At 53.3% G+C, this 23,719-nt stretch overlaps 1 protein-coding gene across 21 annotated transcripts in view; it reads left to right on the forward strand.

The window, feature by feature from the left end:
• DYSF (dysferlin) overlaps positions 1-16,331 on the forward strand; it is a 196,133-nt gene extending 179,802 nt beyond the window's left edge. For all 21 annotated transcript variants that reach the window (XM_079792337.1, XM_079792343.1, XM_079792340.1 and 18 more), the window contains 8 exons: positions 542-630; positions 879-974; positions 1,576-1,717; positions 7,621-7,720; positions 8,957-9,135; positions 10,885-10,994; positions 12,335-12,482; positions 16,056-16,331. In XM_079792337.1, the coding sequence (XP_079648463.1) occupies positions 542-630; positions 879-974; positions 1,576-1,717; positions 7,621-7,720; positions 8,957-9,135; positions 10,885-10,994; positions 12,335-12,482; positions 16,056-16,094 (903 nt within the window). In that variant the 3' untranslated portion in view covers positions 16,095-16,331. The remainder of the gene's footprint in view (positions 1-541; positions 631-878; positions 975-1,575; positions 1,718-7,620; positions 7,721-8,956; positions 9,136-10,884; positions 10,995-12,334; positions 12,483-16,055) is intronic.
• Positions 16,332-23,719: the final 7,388 nt, after the last annotated feature.

A 23,719-nucleotide genomic window follows, 5' to 3' on the forward strand; every position in this document is an offset into this window, starting at 1 on the left:
GGACACAGCCCATGTCCAAATGTCAGCTCTTGCCTTCTCTAGCTCTGTGGCCCTGAAGAATTTGCCGCAACTCCTGCTCCTTCTTCTCTAAGATGGGGGCAGAAAAAACACGTGGCCTGCGGAGATAGGGAGCTGAAGGGCGGCAGGTAGATGGTTTCCTGTTGTAGAAATCCTCAGAGCCTTTCTATGACGAAACAGGCTCTCTGACCCCCCAGGACTTCGAGCATGCCATCCCCTTGGCCTGAAATGCCCTCTCCCCTTTTCCATTTGGCACAATGAGTCTCAGCTCAGAAAGCACCATCTCTGAGAAGCCTTCTCTGACCCTTGATCCCCCAGGCACAGACCCAAGTCATCAGACTGTGGGCCAGTGGGCTCACCTTTGCAGTTGGCCCTGCGGTTCCACTTATGGCACCTTCCCTATGGGGTGGTGAGCCTCTCCATGGCCGGCCTGAATTTTCTCTGTCGTGTGCCCCAAGAGCCAATGGTCATAGATGTTGGTTGAATGAGAAGGATGTGAGAGAACAGGGTCATGTCTCCTCAGGGGAAGCTGCAGATGTGGATTGACCTGTTTCCAAAGGCCCTGGGGCGGCCTGGACCTCCCTTCAACATCACCCCACGGAGAGCCAAAAGGTGACTTGCTCCAGCCACAGGCTTAGAGCTGAGCAGGGTGGTGGGATGGTTCCCACCAGCTTGGGTGGGACAAGGAGGTTGTGCTTGGGCTAGGCTTTGGACCACCCGGACCACAGGATCCCAGTCTTGTCCAGCCAGGCAAGCATCAAAGTCTTCTTGGGCAAGGTGGCTTCTTGGCTTCTCAGTCAAAGACTTCCCACCCACTGGTGGGAAATCCATGTGATTTGAATAATTCTTCTTCTCCACAGGTTTTTCCTGCGTTGTATTATTTGGAACACCAAGGACGTGATCCTGGATGACCTCAGCATCACAGGGGAAAAGATGAGCGACATTTATGTGAAAGGGTAGGGAGTCATCCTCCTGCCACCTATCCCAGCTCCACGGTGGTGCCCGATTGGGAAGGGGGCTCTGGTATAGGGACTGGGAGGAAAAGAAAGGAAGGAGGGCCGAAACCGGTTTGGCTCAGTGGATAGAGCGTCGGCCTGTGGACTCAAGGGTCCCAGGTTCGATTCTGGTCAAGGGAATGTACCTTGGTTGCGGGCACATCCCCAGTAGGGGTGTGCAAGAGGCAGCTGATCGATGTTTCTAACTCTCTATCCCTCTCTCTTACTCTCTGTAAAAAATCAATAAAATATATTAAAAAAAAAAAAAAAAGAAAGGAAGGAGGGTTTAAGGATGTGACCTCTGCCTTTGGGGAGTTATTTCCCGACTAGATTTCTTCTTCCACGTTAATATTTGGGTTGAGGATGTCCGCTGAGAGAAAGTTTAAAATGTTTAAAAGTTTGTGGCATAGTTGGTACATCATGGAGATTTCTTGAGAATGATTTCTCCTTTATCATTTACCAAGTTCATTTACCTTCTTAATGCCTCATTTGCCTAAGGTGAGGATGCATATTGTGGTGGAAACCTTAATTGGAAATGTTCTCTAAAAATGTTTATGTCCAGTTGGATGGTTGGCTTTGAGGAACACAAGCAAAAGACGGACGTGCATTATCGGTCCCTGGGAGGCGAAGGCAGCTTTAACTGGAGGTTCATTTTCCCCTTCGACTACCTTCCAGCTGAGCAAGTCTGCACCATCACCAAGAAGGTGAGTGTGGTTCCTGTCCCCAAAGGTGTTAGCTCCTGGGCTTTCTAATGTCAGCATGATCGCACTACCAGCACTGGCATGCCATAGTCATACCCTTCCCGCTGCCCACCACTGTTGGAACAAGCACTGCCATCATCCTCTCTAATAAAATGGTAATATTCAAATTAACCATCACTCCGCTACATAAGCCACACCCACCAGCCAAGCCACGCCCACCAGCCAATCAGGGCGAGTATGCAAATTAACCCCAATCCAAGATGGCTACAGCCACAGTGAGCAAGGTTTCCCAGGTAATAGAGCAAGCCAAGCTTTCCATAACCATTGCAGGCCTAAGCCTCCACTCAAGCTACAAAGTTTCAATTATAGAAGGTAAACAAATTCAAACAAATGGCGGCAGAATGGAGCTTGAGAGAGCAGGCCAGGGTTGCCGGCGGCAACAGGGGAAGCAAAGCTTTCCGCACACCCTGGCCGGGCTCACCCGCTTAAGGCTACAAAGTTTCAATTGTAGAAGGTGAATTAACTGCCACAGAGATGGCTGCCACCCCGGAGGGAGCAGCAGGCTTGGCTCCGCTCCAGGCTACAAAGTTTCAATTGTAGAAGGAAAATAAATCTCAGATACCAGGGCCTCCCCTTGGGTTGCCAGGGGGCGTGGCTGGCCTGCAAACCACCACAGGCCCCTCGCTCAGGCTGCTCCACGCCCCAAGGGAACCCCACCCTGATCCGGGACACCCTTCAGGGCAAACCAGCCTGCCCCCACCCGTGCACCAGGCCTCTATCCTATCTAATAAAAGAGTAATATACAGATTGGTCATCACTGCAACACACAATATAGCTGCCCCCATGTGGTCAAAGATCCTGCCCCTATGTGGACACAAGATGGTCACTACAAGATGGCCAGCAGGAGAGGGCAGTTGGGAGGCACCCGGCCTGCAAGGGAGGGCAGTTGAGAGGGACCAGGCTTGCAAGGGAGGGCAGTTGGAGGTAATCAACCCTGCAGGAGAGGGCAGTTAGGGGTGACCAGGCCGGCAGAGGAGGGAAGTTGGGGGCAAACAGGCTGGCAGCAGAGTGGTTAGGGGGTGATCAGGCTGGCAGGCAGAAGCGGTTAGGGGCAATCAGGAAGGCAGGCAGGCAGGCAAGCAGTTGGGAGCCAGCAGTCCTGGATTGTGAGAGGGATGTCCGACGGCCCGTTTAGGCCCGATCCCACCGGTGGGATCGGGCCTAAACGGGCCGTCGGACATCCCTCCAGGAGTCCCAGATTGGAGAGGGTACAGGCTGGGCTGAGGGACAACCCCCCGCTGTGCACGAATTTCGTGCACCGGGCTTCTAGTTGCAGAATAATCATCACCATTGTCCCCTCATTTTTAGTGTCACCGCACCATTGTCCCCTCACTGCCAGTGTCATATTCACCATTTTCTCCTCACTGTCTATGTCACCACACCATTGTCATGTCACCACACCATTGTCCCCTCACTGCCAGTGTCACATTCTCCATTGTCCCCTCACTGCCACCGTCACCACACTATTGTCTCCTCACTGCCAATGTCACATTCTCCATTGTCCCCTCACTGCCAACATCACCACTACCACTGTCCCGATCACTCATGACATTGCCATAGCTTCTCTCACTGCTCCATTCCTGCCAAAGCCACCACCACCATCTTCACCATCCCTCTACTTCTTCCACTCTCATCATCATTGCCATTGCTGGCATTACCGCCATCCCACAACCACCCCACACTGGTGCCACAACCATCATATGTAGCTAAGTCCAAATCCTAAAACCACTGCCTTTCTCCAAATCCTAGATAAACCAAGCAGGAGAAAAAAAATAAATAAATAAAAAATAAAAAAAATAAACCAAGCAGGAGGAAGGGTCATGGGGTCCGGGCGGGAAACCAGTATGGCCACCATCAGGGTACTGGGGCAGACCTGTGCAAGCATGTCAAACTCGTGGCCCACGGGCTGCAAGTTTGACATGCTTGCTGTAGAGCTTCCCAAGGGGTGCCTACCTGGCTTATGGGTTGGGTTGTCCATAGGATTGGATGTTGCTTAGGTAGGTTCCTCCTGCTACCTAGTTTCCTATGTTTCCCCACCTGGTGCCTGTGGTTATTGTCCAAGCTGGACAGGCACTAGGGAGTGACTCTGCCCTTCCAGGTGTCAAAGTTTTTGTCCTTTTCTCTCCACCTCCCTTTTCTCACCCCAGACTGAAGGCACCCAGGAGAGCTGTCTGCATCAGCCAGAGGGAGGGGTGGGTTCAGGACCTCTGCTCTCTGTGTCTCAGCGTCTTCCAGTGGAGGTCTCATCTGGGCTTTCCTCTTGAAATAGAAGTAAAGAGTTGTCCCCTCACTCCTTCCTGGTGGCTCTACACGTGCCCTTAGCAAGCAAACCCAGAGCACAGTGAGGAGGGTACTGTGGGCAGTGAGGGCCTCGCGGCCAGGCTGACTGGAGGTGGAGGGCACCTAGAATCAAGGTTCTCTCCTATTCGACATGGTAAATACCTCTCTGGTATTTCGGTTCTGCTGGTCCGATTTCCTTCCAGAGGTAGCTCGAGGCTTCAAGCTGCAAAGGTTCTCCGACTCCCCTTTCTTTCCTGAGTGGTTGAGTGGCTTAAAGAAGGGAAATAATAATGTGCCTCAGCCGACTCGTCTTCCTAATTCTCTTCATTACGTCCCTTCCACACGACCCCCTCCCGACTCGACACACAGGATTGTATGCGTTCTTGAGAAACCGGAATGTGCTGTGGAGCACTCTGAAGCCGTCACACAGAAGGACATACGGGTTAAACAAGGTTAAATGAATTCTTTCACCCAGAGATTGCTGCATAGTGCCTGCCAGAAAGTAGAATGTAGCTACAGCCCTGGTTCTGTGCAGGCAAGGAAGGCCTAGCCCAGTGGTCGGCAAACTGCGGCTCGCGAGCCACATGCAGCTCTTTGGCCCCTTGAGTGTGGCTCGTCCACAAAATACCACGGCCTGGGCGAGTCTATTTTGAAGAAGTGGCGTTAGAAGAAGTTTAAGTTTAAAAAATTTGGCTCTCAAAAGAAATTTCAATCGTTGTACTGTTGATATTTAGCTCTGTTGACTAATGAGTTTGCCTAGCCTATGTGTAGCTTTGATCTTGTTAGCCTTTGCTCAGTGTGCTCGTCTATCACAAGATGTTTCCATAACAAAGCAAATGCTGCCTTTGGTGGGGAGGGCTCTAAACCAAGCAAACAGTTTGCTGTGGACAGACGGAGTGGGGCCTGGGAATGGGGAAGGGAGGGCTGAGGCATCCTGCACACCAGCTCTGGTGCTCACCAAGCTCTAAAAGGGGCTAGGTGTGGGGGGAAACTGAGGCTGAGACATGATTGGCCTGCTCAAATAAGAGGCGGGACAACCCCTTCGTTTCGACAGGTGGGGATGTCAGCCAGAAGGAGCAGGAAGCAGAGGCTTCTGCATTTTCTACAAAGTAGGAGGAGAGAGAATCTCCTGGTACTGTGGCAGGTGACTTGAGGCAAATGGAAAAGGCTAGAAGTAGCTATTATGCTGAGTGAGGGAGAGGAAGAGGGAGAGAGGGAGGGAGAAAGAGAGCAGGAGAGGGAGAGAGAACAGGCCCATTGCTGGTATGGAGAAGGGTTACCAGGAAGTTCTGAGGGCCCAGCTGGGTTGCTAGGTAAGAATTTGAGGTGGGTCCATTCTGGCCATGATGGGGTTTCATCTCTGAATTACAGGCACCCGCAAGGAAAAGGAGAGTTGGGTGGACCCCCGGTGGCATAGCCTGGGCTAGCCCTGAGAGGATGAGAGGCCATGGGGACTGCGGGGTGGAGAGGAGGGAGGGGAGTGAGGAGTCCAGAAGAGGCAGGAGTGGGCAGGGCTGGGGAAGGGGGATTCCGTGTGGTGCGGGCTCCCGGAGAGGGTGGCTGGAGGAGGTTGAGAAACAGAGTCCACGGGATTCTGAGGTCACCCAGGGCGTGAGGGAGAACTGGCTTGACCCAGGCAGAGCCAGCGGTCCTTCTGTGGAAAAAGGGCCCTGGGAGGCAAGTGGAGTGTGCACACAGTGGGGCACCAAGGAGCCGGTCTGGGCTAAAGGACCGAGTCTTGGGGTGGGTTTGTGTGGGGGCACTGAGCAGCCTCTGGGCTCCTCGGTCATGCCGCAGAGCCAGCCCTCTGCCGAGGGGTTCAGGGCCTCTGGCAGGCAGGCCCTCCAGGGACCCCATTAACCAGACGAGACTGTCGTAAAGTACAAGGTCTCCTTTCATCCGGCTGCTTTGAACCACCGCTGGTCGCCCTGGCCGGCTCCCCACCTGGAGCCCAGCACACCCACCGGGGCCTGCCTGCGCGTCAGGCACCCACCCTGCAAATAAACAGCTAGTAAAAGGGCCCAGACCGGGAGCGTAATGAGCGCCTGGGACCTGGGGGGCCATTCCCCAGGCTGGAGCCCCAGCCCAGCTGCTCCCACCAGGGGCTGTTTGAACCTCTGGCTCATTACTGAGCCCATAAACCAGGCCGGCCGGAGGAATGGAGGCTGCTGGCGGCCTGTGCAGGCGGGCCTGCGGTGCTGGCCATAAAAGCCCCGCCAGAGGAGGCAGGCACCTGCAGGAGGGCCGGGGCCCGGAAAAGGGGGAGGCACCAGACAGGGGCTGGGGGGCAAGGGCCCAGCTGGGGACCTGAGCCCCTTCACCAAGTCAGGCAGCAGTCCAGACAGAGGCCGGGTGCTTTGCAAGGTGACCATTGCTCAGGTCATGGTCCCGGTTTAGGGGTTCTGTGGGTTTGCATGGCTTGGGGTGGCCACACAGCAGGCACGGACCTGACTGGGCAGTGAGGCTGTGTATATGAGGCACCCAGGGCCAGACAAACCACGTGTGGTCAGCAGCGTTCCCCAACTCCCTGTGGAGTCTGTCTCTCCGAGACTCAGTCTAGGCCCCTGCCATGACCTGCAGGCTGGTCAGAATGTTCCCTGTCCTTGCCACTGTTCGGGAGAGGCTACAATGAGAGGACAGGACAGGCATGAGCAGGAAAGCCCCAGGGGCAGTCTTTTGGGTTGAGTGTGTCCCAAGGTAAACCCAGGCCTTGGCATGCCCAGTCCCCATCCTTCAGTGGCTAGGTGAGGCCTCTTGGGAAGAAACCCAAGATGACACTGTTTCAGGCTGCCTGGTGCGAGGGAGGTGGGATGGGGAGCGCAGGAGGGCGGGGAACTTGCCAGCACCAGGGGCTTTGTTGTACCCCAGAGCAGGCTCTCAGGGGGAGAAGGTGGGTGGGTTGGCATGGTGGGGAAGGAGCTGGGGTCACTGCCCCCCAGTGTCAGCTCCTTACAGCAGTGTGTTGGGGGTGGGGTGGGGTACCTCAAGTTCCCAGCCAACTCTGTCCCCAAGGTCACAAGGGCAGAGCAGGATTTCCAGGTGTGAACTGGATTCTAAAACCTGCCTGCCTGGTGTGGACCTAGGTTGCCACTTCCCAGGGGTATGACTCACACGGTACCTGCTCTGGTTTCCTCAGCACCAAGGCGTGTCTCCTTCTAGGTTATTGGAAAGATAGATGAGTTCATAGTGGTAAAGGGCTGGTGCATAAGAAATGCAATATTATTACTATTATTATTATTAACTGTCAGATCTTGGGCAAACGCTTAACTTCTCCAAGCCTCTGTTTCATCATCTGTAAAATGGGAGTGAGAACATCGAATCAGAGAATTGGGAGGATCCAAGGAGCCACCTGTGTGAAGGGAGCCTGCACAGTACCCTCCTGAACCTGAACCCTGCTCTTTGGGGTCTCATGAGTTTTCCTGCCAGAACCTGGCTCTGGCAAGTCCCTAAGGGATGCCCTACCCCACTCCCCACTGCCTCCTCCAGGCAGCCGTCTAGGCTGGAAAGAAACCAGCCTCTCTCTAATCTCTCTTTTCACTTCCTTCTCTGCTCCTCCTCTGGGCCAGGACGCTTTCTGGAGGCTGGACAAGACTGAGAGCAAAATCCCAGCGCGAGTGGTATTCCAGATCTGGGACAACGACAAGTTCTCCTTTGACGACTTTCTGGGTGAGCACTGCTTCTCGGCACCGCTCTGTACATTGGGGGCGACCCCAGAGCCCCCACTGTGTGTGTGTGTGCCATTCGTGGCTGGCTGGCAGGAGGTGCACCTACTTTCTGCCCGCAGGGAGCTCAGAGTCCCTGGTCCGTGGTGCTGAGTGAGATCCATGATGCAGAGCAGTGCCAGTCAGCAGGGTGGTCTAGCAGCAGAGGTGGCATTGACACTGAGCCACGTTGGATGGTAGGACTCAGGCAAGGAAGAGAGGGAGACACAGGCTGAGGCAGTGCAGACATATGCTGGCCATCGCTGGCTGGCTGGCCTCAGGCTTGACAGGAGGCCTTCCACCCCTCCCTGCCCCACCTCTCAGGCTAGATGCAGACTGAGCCCAGCCAGCGAGGGGCTCAAGACACTCTTCACCCTTGTGCCTGAGTGATGACCAAACGAGGGAACATGTCTCCATCCCCCAGGCCACACACAGGATTCTGATGGGGCAGATGTGTGCTGAACCCTGACCTAGGAAGCAGGGAGCACAGGGCCGAAGGAGTGAGATTTGCGGGGAGGAACACAGCCTTATATGGGGCCAACAGACCGGACTGTAACAGCCCCATCACAACTATAAAAGTTAACCAGGAAAGTGTGGTCTCCCCATACAAAGATATATTACTCAGCCATAGAAAGAGTGAAATACTGATGCATGCTACAGCATGGATGGACCTTGAAAACATGCTAAGTGACACATATTTTATGATTCCATTGATAAGAAATGTCCACAATAGGAAATTCTACATGGCTCATCATTGTCAGGCTTGGAAGGAGGGGGAATGGGGAATGACTGCTAATGGGTGAGCTATTTCTTTTAGGGATGATCAATTTTGAATTAAAATGACAAATTTTATGTCAAATAGATTTTTCTACAATAAAAACAATTTAAAATTGATGGATGATAGATGTAGACAATGAATGGATTCATGCATAGTAAGATGAATAGTTGAGCTCTTTTAAGGCAAGTCAATGGGTAGGTTAGTGGGCATATGGATTCGTGAGTAGATGGATGGGAAACTGTATGGATGGAATAAGAGGGCATGGATAGGGAGCTGGAGTTTGAGAGATCTGACTCATGGCTAAGCCCATGGATGGAGGCTGAGGAGGTAACTGTGAGTTTTTGTGGAACCTGCCCACCCCTGGGTGGGACTCGCTGCCAGTGACTGAGAAACCCTCGGCTAAGGAACCCCTCCTTGTCACAGGCTCCTTGCAGCTGGATCTCAACCGCATGCCCAAGCCCGCCAAGACGGCGGAGAAGTGCTCCCTGGACCTGCTGGATGACACTTTCCACCCGGAGTGGTTCGTGTCCCTTTTTGAACAGAAAACAGTGAAGGGCTGGTGGCCCTGTGTGGCAGAGGAGGGTGAGAAGAAGATATTAGCGGTAAGTCTGCTCCCCACTAGCCAGTGGGGGCACCAGAGCGTATGTGCGCCTGCCCCCCTCTCTTGTCCTCCCTCTCCCCATTTTCCAAGGCGCCAGCCGGCTTCCCTTCCCAGTTTCCAGCCTTCCTCCCCTTGAGGCTCACATACCAGGGAAGCCTATTTAAATCTAAAGATGCATTTGTCTCCCTCTGACCCTGTTTGTGCTCCGGCTTCTGGGTCTTCACAGTGATCTGTGTGCTGGGACCCCTCTGGCCTGGGCTCCTGTAGAGGACAGGGGTCCTGCCTTGCTCACTTGAGCAGGACCCTACAAGGGACCTTCCTTGTCCTACTGTTCTTGCCCAGAGGTCTGCTCAGGGGTGTGACAGGGGACTGAACTGTCCTTCCTCTGCAGGGGAAGTGAATCCCTGACACTTTATTTGGAAGTATAGACAGTCAGCCAGCTCCTAACGTGGCCCTTGAAAAAAAATACCCTTGTTGTAGAATGAATCATAACAATTCACAAGAAATAATGAACACCTCAAAAAAAAATGAGCAAAGGGCATGCATAGGTAATGCACAAAAGAAGCACAGATGGGTGTTAAACATTTGAAAAGGTTGACTCCCCATCGTAATTAAATAAAGGCATATTTTAAAATGTGAAAGCTTTTTGCCCACTAAATTAGGATTTGAAACCAGAAATGCTCACTTCTGGGGAAGATGCGGACAGGCTCCTCGCTTACTTCTGCTGGGGTGCTCACGGTTCTACCACGTGTGGGAGCAATTCGGTAACACACAGCAAGAGATTTAACAATTTTTATGCCTTTGTCCTCTGTCATCCCACTTCTAAAAATCTCTCCAGAAGAAATAACCAGCTAAAATGAAAAAACAAAACAAAAACAAAAAAAACCAACAAAGGTTCTGGGGTATTTGCTGCAGCATTATTTATAGTACCGCACAGTCGGAAACAAGCTAAATGAACCAAAATAAGTAGTTTACGAAACAAATTATGGCCAACCATCCCATAGAATGTCTTACAGCCATTACGAAGCAAACCTTAAAGAATATGTAATTATACAGTAAAACAGAATATATTTCTAAGTGAAAGAAGCAAGCCGTAGAAGTATGTATACACAGTGTGGTCGTTCATACACTTGCAGAGAACACCAGCTCTGCTGCGTAACAGTGTTAACAGTGCGTGTCTCCACACAGTGGAGGTACGGCTGACATGCTCCTTCGTCTGCACAGGCAGACCTCGGAGATATTGTGGGTTTGGTTCCAAATAACCACAATAAAACCAGCCACACGGATCTTTTGGTTTCCCAGTGCATATGAAAGCTATGTGTATACTATCTTGTAGTCTGTTAAGTGTGCATAGCATTATGTCTATAAAAACAATGTACATACCTTATTTTAACAATACATGATGGCTAAGAAATACTAAACATCACTTGGGCCTTTAGCGAGTCACAATCTTTTTTGCTGGTGGAGGGTCTAACCTTCAATTTGTAAAAAATGCAGTATCTGCAAAGCGCAGTAAGCAAAGCACAATGAAACAAGGTGTGCCTGTGTATTTCTGTAGTTTTTAAATGCTCTACAAGGAGCAGTTACTGCTTTTGTGATCAGATCAACCCAATAGAACTAAAAAATTAAATAAAGTGGCTCTTACAATTGTCCTGGGGTCCAGTCCTTGTCTTCCCTACATCATAGGCCCCTACATCAATGGCTCCTCTCCCGGCCATTGGGCAGAGCCTCTGTCCCTCTGTCTCCACAGGGCAAACTGGAGATGACCTTGGAGATTGTAGCAGAGAGTGAGCACGAGGAGCGACCTGCTGGCCAGGGCCGGGATGAGCCCAACATGAACCCCAAACTCGAGGACCCAAAGTCAGTGCCAAGCCCCTGATCCCTGATGCCCAGGGGAGCTGGGAGGTGTAGCCGCCATCTAGGAGGCATCTATTGCAGAGGTCATGAAACATTTAAAAAGGTCACGATGCCCACATGGCCCAGAGAGGGCCACACAGTGTTAGGGGGCAGGTGACAGACGTCATTCCAGGAACACTGGGCTCCTCAGCTAGTTCCGGAAGCAGGCACGGTTGGGTAGCTGTTGGTTGTGTGCTGAGGAAGCTGTCATGTGGCATGTGCATGTTGTGTTATGGAACCTTCTCTGCTGGGTTGTTATTATCATCTCATTTTACAGGTGAGGAAACAGTCTTAGCAAAGTTGAGTAAGGAAAGTGGTGAGGCTGGAATGCTCCCACTTGATCTGATTGGCTCTGGGGGCCTGATCAAGGTTTTTCCCTTGACCAAACTGTCTCCCATGGCTCTCCTGGTGTCAGTGTGGCTTTCAAACAGTCTGTCAGCCTTTATTTTCCCATCAGTGAAATGGGGGACCAGTCCTTGTCTTCCTTACCTCATAGGCCCTAAAGTGGATGCAGACGCCTTGAAGGCAGTTACTGGGGGCTGAAAGACTACGGCTGGGGGAGGTGGTGTCAGGGCTGTGTTTGCTAGGTCCTTCCCTGTGGCCGGTTGGGCTCAAGTCAGACTTAGCAGAGACGGCCCACTTTATTACCATGCTGCTCCAAGTGCCATGGGGCTGGCAGAGGGGGGAGAGCCATCCTGGGATGGCTGGGATCTGGCTGGAAAGACAAGAGAGGCCCAGGAGATCCAGTGGCGTGTAGTTAAAAGGCCATTATTGCGACACAAAATCCTGCAAGCTCATTGAGTTGTGAGGCTGACCTTGGGGCAGGTTTTGAGGTTCTTGGTTATGAGAGAAACTCAGCTGCCTGGATTCACTTCCCGTGGACCAGCCATGTGTCTCTAGGCAGGTGGCTTGGCTTATCTGGGGCTCATTGGGCCATGGCTCACTTAATGTGACAGTCCCTTGGGGTTCCGCCCAGCTCCCAAATCTCCAGTCTTTTAAGTCCTGGGTTGGGAAGGAAAGAGGGTGGCAGGGAAGGTGTCCTGGACAGAGTGGCAGAGAAGGGCCCCTGAGGGTGAATAGGGTTTGGTGGCACCAAGAAGAGGAGGGCAGCATGGTGGGGCTCACACTATAGCAAAGGCTTGGAGGACAAGGGAGTGCAGGTGAGTTCTGGGGCAAGGAGTGTGGTCTCAAGGCTGGGCGGGTCCTGGGAGCTGACTGTGGAGGGTCAGGGTGGTTTGGGAGCAGGACTTGGAGAAAGCAGCCATGGTAGGTCTGCCTGCTGACCTCTGGGATCTCACTTCCAGGCGCCCTGACACCTCCTTCCTCTGGTTCACCTCCCCGTACAAGACTATGAAGTTCATCCTGTGGCGGCGGTTCCGGTGCGCCATCATCCTCTTCATCATTCTCTTCATCCTCCTGCTGTTCTTGGGCATCTTCGTCTATGCCTTCCCGGTGAGCAGGCCCGGCAGGGGAGGCACAGGCCCTGTCTTGGGGGAGCTCCTGGTCTGATGTGGGGGGCACAGCTCTTGACTTCCAGCAGAGCCTGGTCTCAGGGAGAGTCGGTCCTTGCCCTCGAAGAGCCCCAGTCTGATGGAGAGACGCAGCCTCTGTCCTTGCAGAGCCCATGGTCTAATGAGGGAGACATGACCCCTACTCTGGGGGTTCCCAGTCTGGTAGACAAAGTCCTACCCTTAGGGGACTCTTAGTCCAAAAGGGGAAACAGTTCTTGCTGTCGATGGGGAGACATAGCTGTCCTCAGCAAACCCCTGGACTATGTAATCAAAGGGTTGGTAGGTGAGCCCCTGAGTAGGGGGAGTGGGGGGAACCTTCCTGAGGAGGGTGTGGGACTCAGTCAGGAAGGGACGGTGTAGATAGCAGAACAGAGAAGGAGGTCCCTCTGTTTGTGCGGGTGGCACCTGCTGAGGTCCAGAGGAAGGGAGGAGCTGGGGCCAGCAGAGAGTCTCAGCATCCACCTGAGTACCGTGACACAGTGTGTCCCGCCTCCTGCAGAGGGTAGGCCTGGGGGAAGATGTGTGTGGACAGAGAGGAGGTGGCCCTCTCACTTGGTACAGTGTACATTGGGGGTCCCTTTCACCTGGTGAGAAGCCAGCTGTTGCCCCCCAGCTCCATGGGGCACGGCCCAAAACGGGAGGATCTGGGGCTGTATTCTTGGTCTTGGCTTCCCTGGTCCTCATAGCTCATCAGGGGAACCCTGAAGATGCTCCAGCCCCCTACCCTGTCTCCCCAATATCTCTGGAACTTGAAACTTTGAAGGGACCACAGCGTTACCAGGCTGATGCCTGACTTTTAATATTCTTCAAACAATTTTAAACTTCTATAAATGAAAATTTCAAACTGATATGAAAACAGGATGGCATAATCAACTCCATATTATCCTGATTTTTTTTTTAATCCTCATCTGAAGATAGTTTTTCCATTGCTTTTTAGAGAGAGTAGGAGGGAGGGAGGGAGAGGGAGAGGAAGAGAGGGAAAGGGAGAGGGAGAGGGAGAGGGAGAGGGAGAGGGAGAGAGAGACATTGATATGAGAGACAAACATCAATTGGTTTCAGGGTATTGAACATGCAACCCAGATGTGTGCCCTTGACCAGTAATCAAACCCTAGACCCTTTGATGTGCTGGCTGACGCTCTAACCACCGAGCTATGCTGGCCAGGGCCATGTCACCCTGATTTGAATGGCAAAGAAGGAGACACCCAGAGAAGGGAAGGGACTGGCTTAGGGCTGCAGGGCAGTCTGTGCATGGCTCCTAATGCAGGGACACCGTAGGCCTCAGTCTGGTCAAGTGCAGTATGCCCACAGCAGGCAGTCTGCTCTGGGAATTACTTGCCTGTGTGTATTTTGCTTTGTGAGTCCTGCAGGAGGAGGAGGTGTGTGGAGAGCTCTCTCCTGCAGTGACTGGCGAGAGCCCATGCACCAGCAGGTTTTCCATGTGTGAGAATGTAATTTAAAGTTATTTATATATATAAAAGGCTAATATGCAAAATGTCCCTTGGGAGTTTGACCGGTAGACTGGGAGTTCGATTGCTTGCTATGATGTGCGCTGACCACCAGGGGGTGGCACGGAACGAAGGAAGGTCCCGATCGGCCCTGATTGCCAGCCAGGCCTAGGGACCCTACCTGTGCACGCATTTCATGCACTGGGCCTCTAGTTTCATTGTAATGTTGATGTGATGCCAGAGGAACTTAACTCTTGTTTCTATCAGTTAGCTTATGGTAAAAATTGGTTTTGTTATATGTCACTTCACTTAAAGTGTTAGAACCTGTTGACAATGTTGAGTGAGGACTTACTATATTAGCAGCTTGCACCTCTTGTAGTTAAAACAGTTACAAAGCCATCCCTTCGGTCTCTTACATGGACTGTGGAGACCACCAGAGGGAACTGTCTGGGCCTAAGTGACAAAGGAGGGTCTAGGTCCAGAAATTCAGGGTCCTCCCATCGGCATAAGGATGGGCGGGTTGGCCTGGGTCAGCTCTGACCTGCTGTGCTAGCATAGTGGTTAGGGGAGCCCTTTCATCTTCCTTGGTGGGCTTCATATCAAGTCAAGTGTTCTCCTGTAGAGCTAAGGGGAGGGCAGGGGCAGGGCCAGAGTGACATCCCCACCGCCCTTTCTGTGCCTAGTGCCTGCCCCTGGCCAGCCAGGCCCTTCCCTGTGAGGCACGTGGGCAGCAGGCCAGGCCTTCAGGGTCTGGAGAAGGCACCCCGTTGCCTGGCTGGGGGAGGAGAGAAGATTTCTAGTCACTTCCAGCCCATGCTCCTTCCTTGTCCTGGAGCAGCCTTAACCCCGGGCCCTGTGGGCAGAGCAGAGGGGCACTTTGCCACTAGCCCTGGTCAGAACCCTCCCCTGTCTCCGAGGCCCCCAGCAGCGGCCATCACCTTCCTTTGAGTTCTTCTGAAAATTGTCCTCTTTAAAACACCAACCTCACCATCCTTCTCCCAGGGCTGGCGTTTCGGGGGGGCAAATCATAGGTGAGAGGTCCAGGGCTGGAGGGGCAGCCCGGGCCTGAGGCTGCAGACTGGTTTTGTGGACAGGCCTTTGCTACAACCTGGGCAAATCCTGCTGCTCTCCGGCCAAGTTGCCCCATCACCTGGTGGCCCAAGACCTTCACCTGACTTTTTGGCCTTGGGGGGAGGGCAGAGGGCCTGGTAGAGGGGACTACGTTGAGGGGCTGCTCCCTCCAGTTGGTCTAGTCTCCCACCCTCTTGGAAGTTCCCCTGGGAGGGGGACAGGGAGGGCAGCCTGTCTGGTTCCTCCTGCTGCCCCCAGCCAGCGGGAGCAGGGCCAGCGTGGGGAGGCAGCGGATCTGGCGGGAAGGCTTTGTTTCCAGGGCTGGCTTTCCCGGGCCGGCGCTGGGGAACATACTGTCCCAATTAGGAGCCCTGTGTTGTGTTGTATGTGTTTTCATGGTTTGTGGGGGAGGAGTGGGGCGGGAGATTCCTTTCAGTCCTACAGCAGCCAGGGTCTAATCAGGGGTGACCCATCCCAGGTGCTGGCCTGCATCGCGGGTCATCCCCGTACACCCAGCCCCCCAACTCTCTCTCTCTCTACTTTCTGGACAGGAGCGTGGTGGCCAGTGAGCCCTGGGTCCATGTGGGAGGGGGCGAGGATCATGGTCATGCCTTTAGGTCACCTGTCTGACGAAGAGGCCAGGGCAGGCCCTGGTGGTCAGAATCCTCTTGGCTGTGGTTGGAACATGAAAGTGGGCCCTAGATTGATAGGGGAGAAGACAGGGCAATTTAGGCAGCTGTCCTCCCCCCCCCCCCCAAACTGGGAGGGTTCCAGAAGAGTTTCAGGAAGGTCTGGGCTTATGTGATTGGCAAGGGCACCAGGAGGGTGGTGTTGAGCTGAGTGAGGGGTAAGGGTGCTGAGGGCAGAGTGCAGGCAGGTGGTTGAGTAGATGAGCCTCCTTTCCCTGCTCCGTCCCTGCATGGGCCTGAGAACCTGGGTGTCTAAGTCCTGAGACCCTGCAGCTGTCATCACGTGTCCCTGCCTCCTCTCTCCTCTAGAACTATGCTGCCATGAAGCTGGTGAAGCCGTTCAGCTGAGGACTGCCTGGCCCAGGACTGGCTGCTTCCTCTGCCCAGCTCAGCTGAGCTCCTCCAGACCTCCAGGCCTGACCGTCCTGCCAGGGTGGGCAGACAGACAGGTGGACTGGCACATGCTCCAAGAGTTGGTAACATCAAGCCCTGAGATCACTCACTTTCATCATTTCTTCCTCCCCCAGTTCGACCCTTTTTGGATCAGCCCATGTGCATTTCAGTATAAAATGGTTGGAACCTCAAAGCTGTGTTGGTGTGTGTATCTCTTTAGAACGTGGATGGGGTGTGACTGTGTAGGGCAGTGGTTGGCATACTCATTAGTCAACAGAGCCAAATATCAACAGTACAAGGATTGAAATTTCTTTTGAGAGCCTAATTTTTTCAACTTAAACTTCTAACACCACTTCTTCAAAATAGACTCGCCCAGGCCGTGGTGTTTTGTGGAAGAGCCACACTCAAGGGGCCAAAGAGCCGCGTGTGGCTCTCGAGCCGCAGTTTGCCGACCATGGGTGTAGGGCGTGTGTCTGCATGGGTGGGGTGGGGGCAGAGTGTGTGACATCTCTGGCTCAGCCTTCTGAGTGGAACTGTGAATCCTTTGGCAAGACTGCTTGGGGGCAGGGTGGGCTTTGAGGCTTAAAGACCCAGTGTGTTCTGTGTCTCCAGGACTTTACGCCTCCCCCTCCTTCCTCACTCAGGCATCACCTCTTCCCTTTCCAGGTGCCCTTTGCTTAGGTAGTAGTTATCTGTACCTTGTGGTCACACTTGAGAAGGAGTTCCACTTTATGCAAATGGAGCCCCAAGGAATGGGTTGGGCCAGAAGTTATCTAGACAGGACGGGCTGCTGGTCTTGGGATTTCTTGGGATTCCCTCCCTCTGCTTCCTCATTCTTCTTTCAAGATCTGGTCTGGACAAACACACCTTTTTCTTGTGGTCTGAAGCTTAGCATTTGCCATGGGTCTGACATCTCCTGCAGGAATCAAGCTTAATCTACGGGAGCAGCAGGAACATACTTAGAGAAAAAGCAAAAAGCATGAAAACATCTCTCCCCCGAGGGGCTGGAACTCTGGAGCGCAGCTGGCCGCATTCTCCTGTTACCCAGGAAGCTTCTCCTATTTCCCGCTGTGAGCCCGCTCCCTTGGCCCAGGCCCCAAGGCCCCAAAGTGATCCTTCCAGACGCCTTTGTCTTGACTGCACTCTGAGATCTAGACAGGGGCCCTGCCAGGTCCCCCCTGATTGGCAGGACTGGAAGTGATTGGCACAGGGCTGGCTGATGACCTGGGCCCTCCTGGAAGAGGGAGCTACACCTCCAATGCTGAGTGATTCTCTCTTCAGGAGAGGTCAGGCTGGCGGTGGCCTTCAGTGTCCAGGCTCTGCATGGGCCTGAGAACCTGGGTGTCTAAGTCCCGAGACCTTGACAACAGAACCCTGGAGCCAGGTGGCAACACCTCACCCAGAACATGGAGCAGGGTCCAGGGTCCAAGGCTCTTCTGAGAAGGTCAGTCTGGTGATGCACTTTCCTTGAGCACCCACTGCGCATGCCTGTGCCAAGGCCCTGAGAGTCAGCCTCCTACAGCGGAGACTGTAGGAGAAAGGGAGAAAGAGGCAGGGCTGTGGCCTCAGGAGGTGTGGAGAGAGCTTGAGAAGCTGGGGAGACCCGAGAATATCTGAAGGTAGAGAGGAGGAAGCCACCGGGGAAGGGAAGATCAAAGACACAAGACAGAATGTGGGATAATTCATGGGACCAGTTTCTGGAGGAGAGAAAGGGGTTAGCTTGGAAGGAAAGTTCTCTTTTCTTCCAGGTACAGGAAGGCAGGAGGAAATAAACACATGCCTTGCAGCTATCAGCTGGGTTAAGAGAGTTTTGGGGGATACTGATTGTGTCCACTCATTAATTTTTTTTCATTCATTCATTCATTTGCTTTTTCTTGTTGTCCTGAGTTGCATGTAATAGAACACATTACTCAAACTAGTAAAGGGAACTTAATGGCTTTATGGAAGCAAAATCTCAGTTCTCAACTATGTCACCAAGAGCTTGTATTCTCTCTCTGCTCTGTCATCAGGGTGGGCTACCGTCTAAAACTGGCTTTATTCTTTATTCTTAGAGTTGGGGTGAAAGCTGCTCCCTGGTATAGGCCACCAAGCAACACGAAGGGGAATAGGGAGTGGATGGTGAGGAGAACAGCAAACATTTATGAGATCCTCCACATGGCAGCCCGAAAGCAGTGAGTTACATATGACTCCTAACCTTCCGAGGCTTCTGAAAAGTGCATTAGGAAACTATGGTTATTTTTACTTCTTTGGGAGCAGCAGAGAAGAGGCACCCACTGCCCTGGGGTAGGGAGGGCAGGAGAACCTCAAGAACAAATATGATCTGCCCAGCCAGTGTGGCTCAGTGGTTGAGCATCGACCCATTAAACAAGAGCTCACTGGTTCTGGGTCAGGTCACATGCCTGGGTTGTAGGCTCAATACCCAGCAGGGGGTGTGCAGGAGGCAGCTGATTGATATTGATGTTTCTCTTTCCTCAATGTTTCTATCTCTCTTTCCCTTCCTCTCTCAAATCAATAAAAACTTTTTTTTTTTTTAAATAACAAATTGGATCTGAGTGGAATGTTGGACAGCCCCTGTGGCTAAGCGGGTCAAGGTATGCTGGGCCACAGAAGTAGAGGGTAGGTCTGGAGCTGTCAGAGAGCCTGGCTGCTTCAGGACATGGTCACCGAAGAGGGAGTCTGCAGGAAAGCATGCTCAGAGATGGGAGGGAAGAGGGGTTGGAAGGGCAAGGCCAGGTGTTGAAGGGCATTGTGTGTGCAGTTTTGGAGTTAGAACTTCATCCTGGAGGCAAGGAAGAACACAGAAGGACATAAAACTGGACTGGGAAAATTCTAGCTTAGGGCTTATCTTGAGAAACAGGAATCCACTGGGTACACATGGGTGGGCTTCAGGTTATACGTCTTATGGCCTTTGAGGGGGTGAAGGTCTAGTGATATCCCCCTGTCCTCAACAAGGTTCAAAATCACAAATGGTGAAGAACAACTGCTTAAGACGCTGTGTGGCCAGTTGCTGAGGGCCATTTTAAAGGCTAGTTTATTAGGCCAACAGCCAACTGGGGAAGATCTGAAAGGCAGGGCAGAAGTGATTCATTCATTCATGCCTTTTATTCATATCATATATATATATATATATATATATATATATATATATATATATATACACACACATACACACACACACACACATATGTAGGCCTCTATATATACACACACACACACATACACACACACACTAATAATAGAGGAATATGCAAATTGTCTAGGATGCCATCACAGTAACAGTAACGACCAAACAGCAGGCTATATGGGGCGACAAGGCTGGCAGGGGGGTTAGTGAGGGATGACCAAACAACTGAACAGCAGGCTGCTTGGGGCCACAAGGCCAGCAGGGGGGTTAGTGAGGGACGACCAAACTACTGAACAGCAGGCTGTGTGGGGTGACCAGGCTGGCAGGGGGGGCAGTTGGGGGCGACCAGGCCGGCAGGGGGGGCAGTTGGGGGCGACCAGGCCGGCAAGGGGGGGGCAGTAGGGGTAACCAGGCCGTCAGGGGGGGCAGTTGGGGGCAACCAGGCCGGCAGGGGGGGCAGTAAGGGGCAACCAGGCCAGCAGGGGGGGGCAGTTAGGGGCAATCAGGCAGGCAGGTAGGTGAGCAGTTAGGAGCCAGCGGTCCCAGATTGTGAGAGGATTGGGCCTAAACCGGCAGTCGGACATCCCCCATGGGGTCCCGAATTGGAGAGGGTACAGGCTAGGCTGAGGGGACCCCCCTGTGCATGAATTTTGTGCACTGGGCCTCTAAAGAGATAAGAGACACAAGTAGATCATCTTATATAATAAAGAGCTAATATGCAAATGGTCATCATGCCCTCATGCCCTCACACCCTTGCACCAGACTGCTCAGACACTCAACACTGGGGAGAGAGGAATGGGGACCAGCCAGGCACAAATGAACTCATGAGAGAGGAATGGGGGACTAGCCAGGTTGCGGCCCAGGAGAGGGACAAGCTGCCCACCCCATGGTCCTGGGTGCCAGTGGCTGCGCCTATGCCTACGGCCTGGGAGAGGGACAAGCCGCATGCCCCACGGTCCCAGGCGCCAGCGGCTGGGGCTGCGGCCCGGGAGAGGGACAAGCTGTCCGCCCTGCACCTGCTCCTGAAGCCGGGAGAGGGACAAGCCATCTGCCCCGCGGTCCCGGGCACCTGTGCCTGTGGCTGGCCCGGGTGAAGCCAGCCTGGGTCCTGGGTGCCTGCAGCTGGCCAGAGGGAGGGAAGCCTAGGTCCCAGGTGCCTGTGGCTGGCTGGAGGAGGAAATCCTGGGTCCCAGGTGTAGGGTGAGGCAGAGGTGGTTAGGGGTGATCAGGCCAGCAGGGGAGCAGTTAGGAGCGATCAGGCAGGCAGGCAGAGGTGGTTAGGGGTGATCAGGCAGGCAGGCAGAGGGGTTAGGGGCAGTCAGGCAGGCAGGCAGGCATGGGAGCGGTTAGGAGCCAGCAGTCCCAGATTGCAAGAGGCAGTCGGACATCCCCCGAGGGGTCTCAGATTGAAGAGGGTGCAGGCCGGGCTGAGGGACTCCCCACCCCACCCCCTGTACATGAATTTCGTGCACTGGGCCTCTAGTCAATTATAAGACACTGATGGATGAACAGGGGTTGCAGGATTAGGGCAAGGGTGGAAAAGAGAGAGGGAACAGAGTGTACATAAAGACTGACCAAATTTGCACATGAGCACAGAGCAGTGGTTCTCAACCAGGGGAAATTCCCCTCACCACTCCCAGAGCACATTTGGTAGTATCTAGAGATGTTTTTGATAGTCATGAGTGAAGGTTGGGGGGTGCTACTGGCTTCCAGGAGCTGCTAAGCAACCTTTAATGTACAGGACAGCCCTCCCGCCCCCAATAATTATCCAGTTTGAAATACTGATAGTGCTGCTGTTGTAAAACTGTGGCATGGAGAGAGTGGATTCTAGAGATACTGAGTGATTAGACTTGGCAGACCTGTAGGATTAACTAGTTAGGGCTGAAGGGGACAGGGGTGTGTGGGATGGGAGATAAATTCCAAATGATTCCCAACTGACTGGCTTTATGCGTGGTGGTACCATTCACAGTTTTGGACCTTTTGGATAACATAGCTGCAGCCCCAAGCAGACCCAGACCAGGGCTAGATGTAGGCACTGTGGGGTCAGCAGCCTCTAGACATGTCCTTCTTGCCCCCCATGTCTCTCATCTCAAAGTTGTAGAGAGCATCATCTACACCTGTTGTCTCCGTGTCTCCTTACCTCGCTCTCATTCCTCCACCCACTGTGGTCCGACTTTATTCAGGTGGCAGACTCTGTGGGTCTCCTTTCCCAATAGCCATCCCCTCTCTTTTCCTCTTTGATGATACCCTTCACCTTTCCCTATGGCCATGTGCCCAGAAAGGCGTCTGCCATAGCCCTAGGGGGAAGTGTCTTATTAGCCCACATCAATCACAGTGAAGCCAGTGCCCTTTGCCAGTGATTGGTTTAGGAAGAGGCATGTGACTCCTTTATGACCAATGAGAGAGAGGGGGAGGTGGAGGTAGCTATGGGGGTTAGGGGGCAGGATAAAAGTTTCTCTGAAAGTTTTATCCCCCCTCCCAACAACAAAGGACACGCACAGGGAGACGCAGCTTCACCTGCCTTTTAATCTTGTTGGGGAGAAATGCAATGACAGGAGCCATGGTTGCCATCTTGTGATGCTGAGGGACAAGCCCGAGGGAGAAAGCCAACACGCAGAGGATGGCAAGGGCCTGGTGCTCCAGGGGGCTACTGAGAAAGAACCAGCGCTGGCACTGCCCCCCGCACCCCCCTCCAGAGGTCTTGTTATGTGGGCTCATAAAGTCCTCATTGCTGAAGCCATCTCTGGTTGGGTAGTGCGCTACCCACAGCTCAGAGCACCCTTCCTGGTCAATTGCGTTCTGCTCCCCTGAAGACTGATTTTACTGCAGTCGCCAATAAGCAGGGCTGCCGTGTACAGGCACCACATCTAAGGCATCATACATTTATTATTTATTATAACAATTTTCCCACAGATGGCAGTAAAGCGTTTTGTTCTAATAAAAGCAGTGTGTTACAGTAGTTTTCTGATAGAAGTAAACTACCTTGAGGAAAGAGCACCTTTTTCTAATTCACACCAGGGCCCCATGTAGCCCTGGTTGTTAAATCTGTGGACGCTTACCCTCCCCAACACTTGGCAGCAGCTGGCAGCACTGAACGTCCTCTGCTTCTTCAGATGTTTTCAGGCTCTGGCTTCCGTGGTACAAGGTCCTCCCTGGCCCCCCGATGTTCCTCCCCTCTCTCTGACCTCATTCTTGGTGTCCTCTGTTCTCCGGCCCCCGCTGCTCTTCTCCCCACCCTCACACCTCCTCGGCAGCCTGGGGCACTCCTGTGGCTTCCATTACTGTCCAGAGGCTGCTGACCCCACAGTGCCTACCTCTAGCCCCGGTCTGCTCGGGGCTGCAGCTGTGTTATCCAGCTGCTTCCCCAGTGGGCACCTCCCCAGCATGATTCACAGGCACCGCACACTCAAGACCTCCCACCCAACATCTCCATCCTGCACCCCATGAAAACTGTTCCTGCTCTGTTGTTCCCTCCACACACCCAGCCACTGGAGCTGGGCAGCTGGGCGTGTGGAGGCAACTTTGAGTCCTACCTCCTCTTCACCCTCTCCCCTGATCCCACAGGTCCAGGCTCTTGAATCTTCTCTGGATCAAGTTACTTCTCTCCCCATTACCATCACCTCCACTTATAATCAGGTCCCAGCAGGTCAACACCACTGAAAGCCAAGGGTCACTCCTTTAGCCTTCTTCTTCTCCACTCCCCCATCCACTGTCCACAGGCAGTCAAATCGGGACCTGGCATTCCTCAGGGGGGAGGTGAAGCGCACGGGCACATGGCCCGGCCCCCACAGAGGCCACTGCTTGCTTGCCTTTCCTGCTTCATCTGCTGCCTTTCCCTCTGCTCTTGCTGAGCCGAACCATTTGCAGGCCTGGCCTTTGCCCGTGGCTTGGGTCTCAGCGTGGCCCCCTTCCTGCGGGGTGTTTCCTCCGACCTGCCCTGGTCCCGTCCACTATTGAAACCCAGCGGGCTTGACTGCCCCCTCCTCCCCTGACCTTAGCCTGTGCCTCTGGGCTAGAATCACATCTCAAGCTTAATGAGATGTCTGCTTTGGTCACTGAAGGGGTTTCAACAAGTGTTTCATTGCAAGTTCTCTTTAAACACCCGGGCCCCCGGAGCCACTTCAAGTGGGATTTTTATGCTCTGAAATTCAGTTAGTGCTCAACAGTTGAGAGCCATTCTCGCCACAACATGGAGAATCACTCTCATCTGTTAAAAAACGGTTCAGTAAAACCTGGTAAGCTTTTTATATCTAGAAGACTCAGTCCCCAGCCTCTTTTCTCTGCGGGGGCCTTGGAGATAGATGTTCTGTGTGCACACACAGGCTCCATGTTCTGTTCCTTCTCCAGGGCTCTGTGGACAGCCCAGGGTGGGCCACAGGGAGGCTGGACAGGCAGAGCTCAGCCTGGCTCGCCCCTGGGCCCATCTCCCCCCTACCCCCCCCATTTCATTTCCATC

Source organism: Cnephaeus nilssonii (genome assembly GCF_951640355.1).
Source record: "Cnephaeus nilssonii genome assembly, chromosome: 15".
Taxonomy (NCBI): domain Eukaryota; kingdom Metazoa; phylum Chordata; class Mammalia; order Chiroptera; family Vespertilionidae; genus Cnephaeus; species Cnephaeus nilssonii.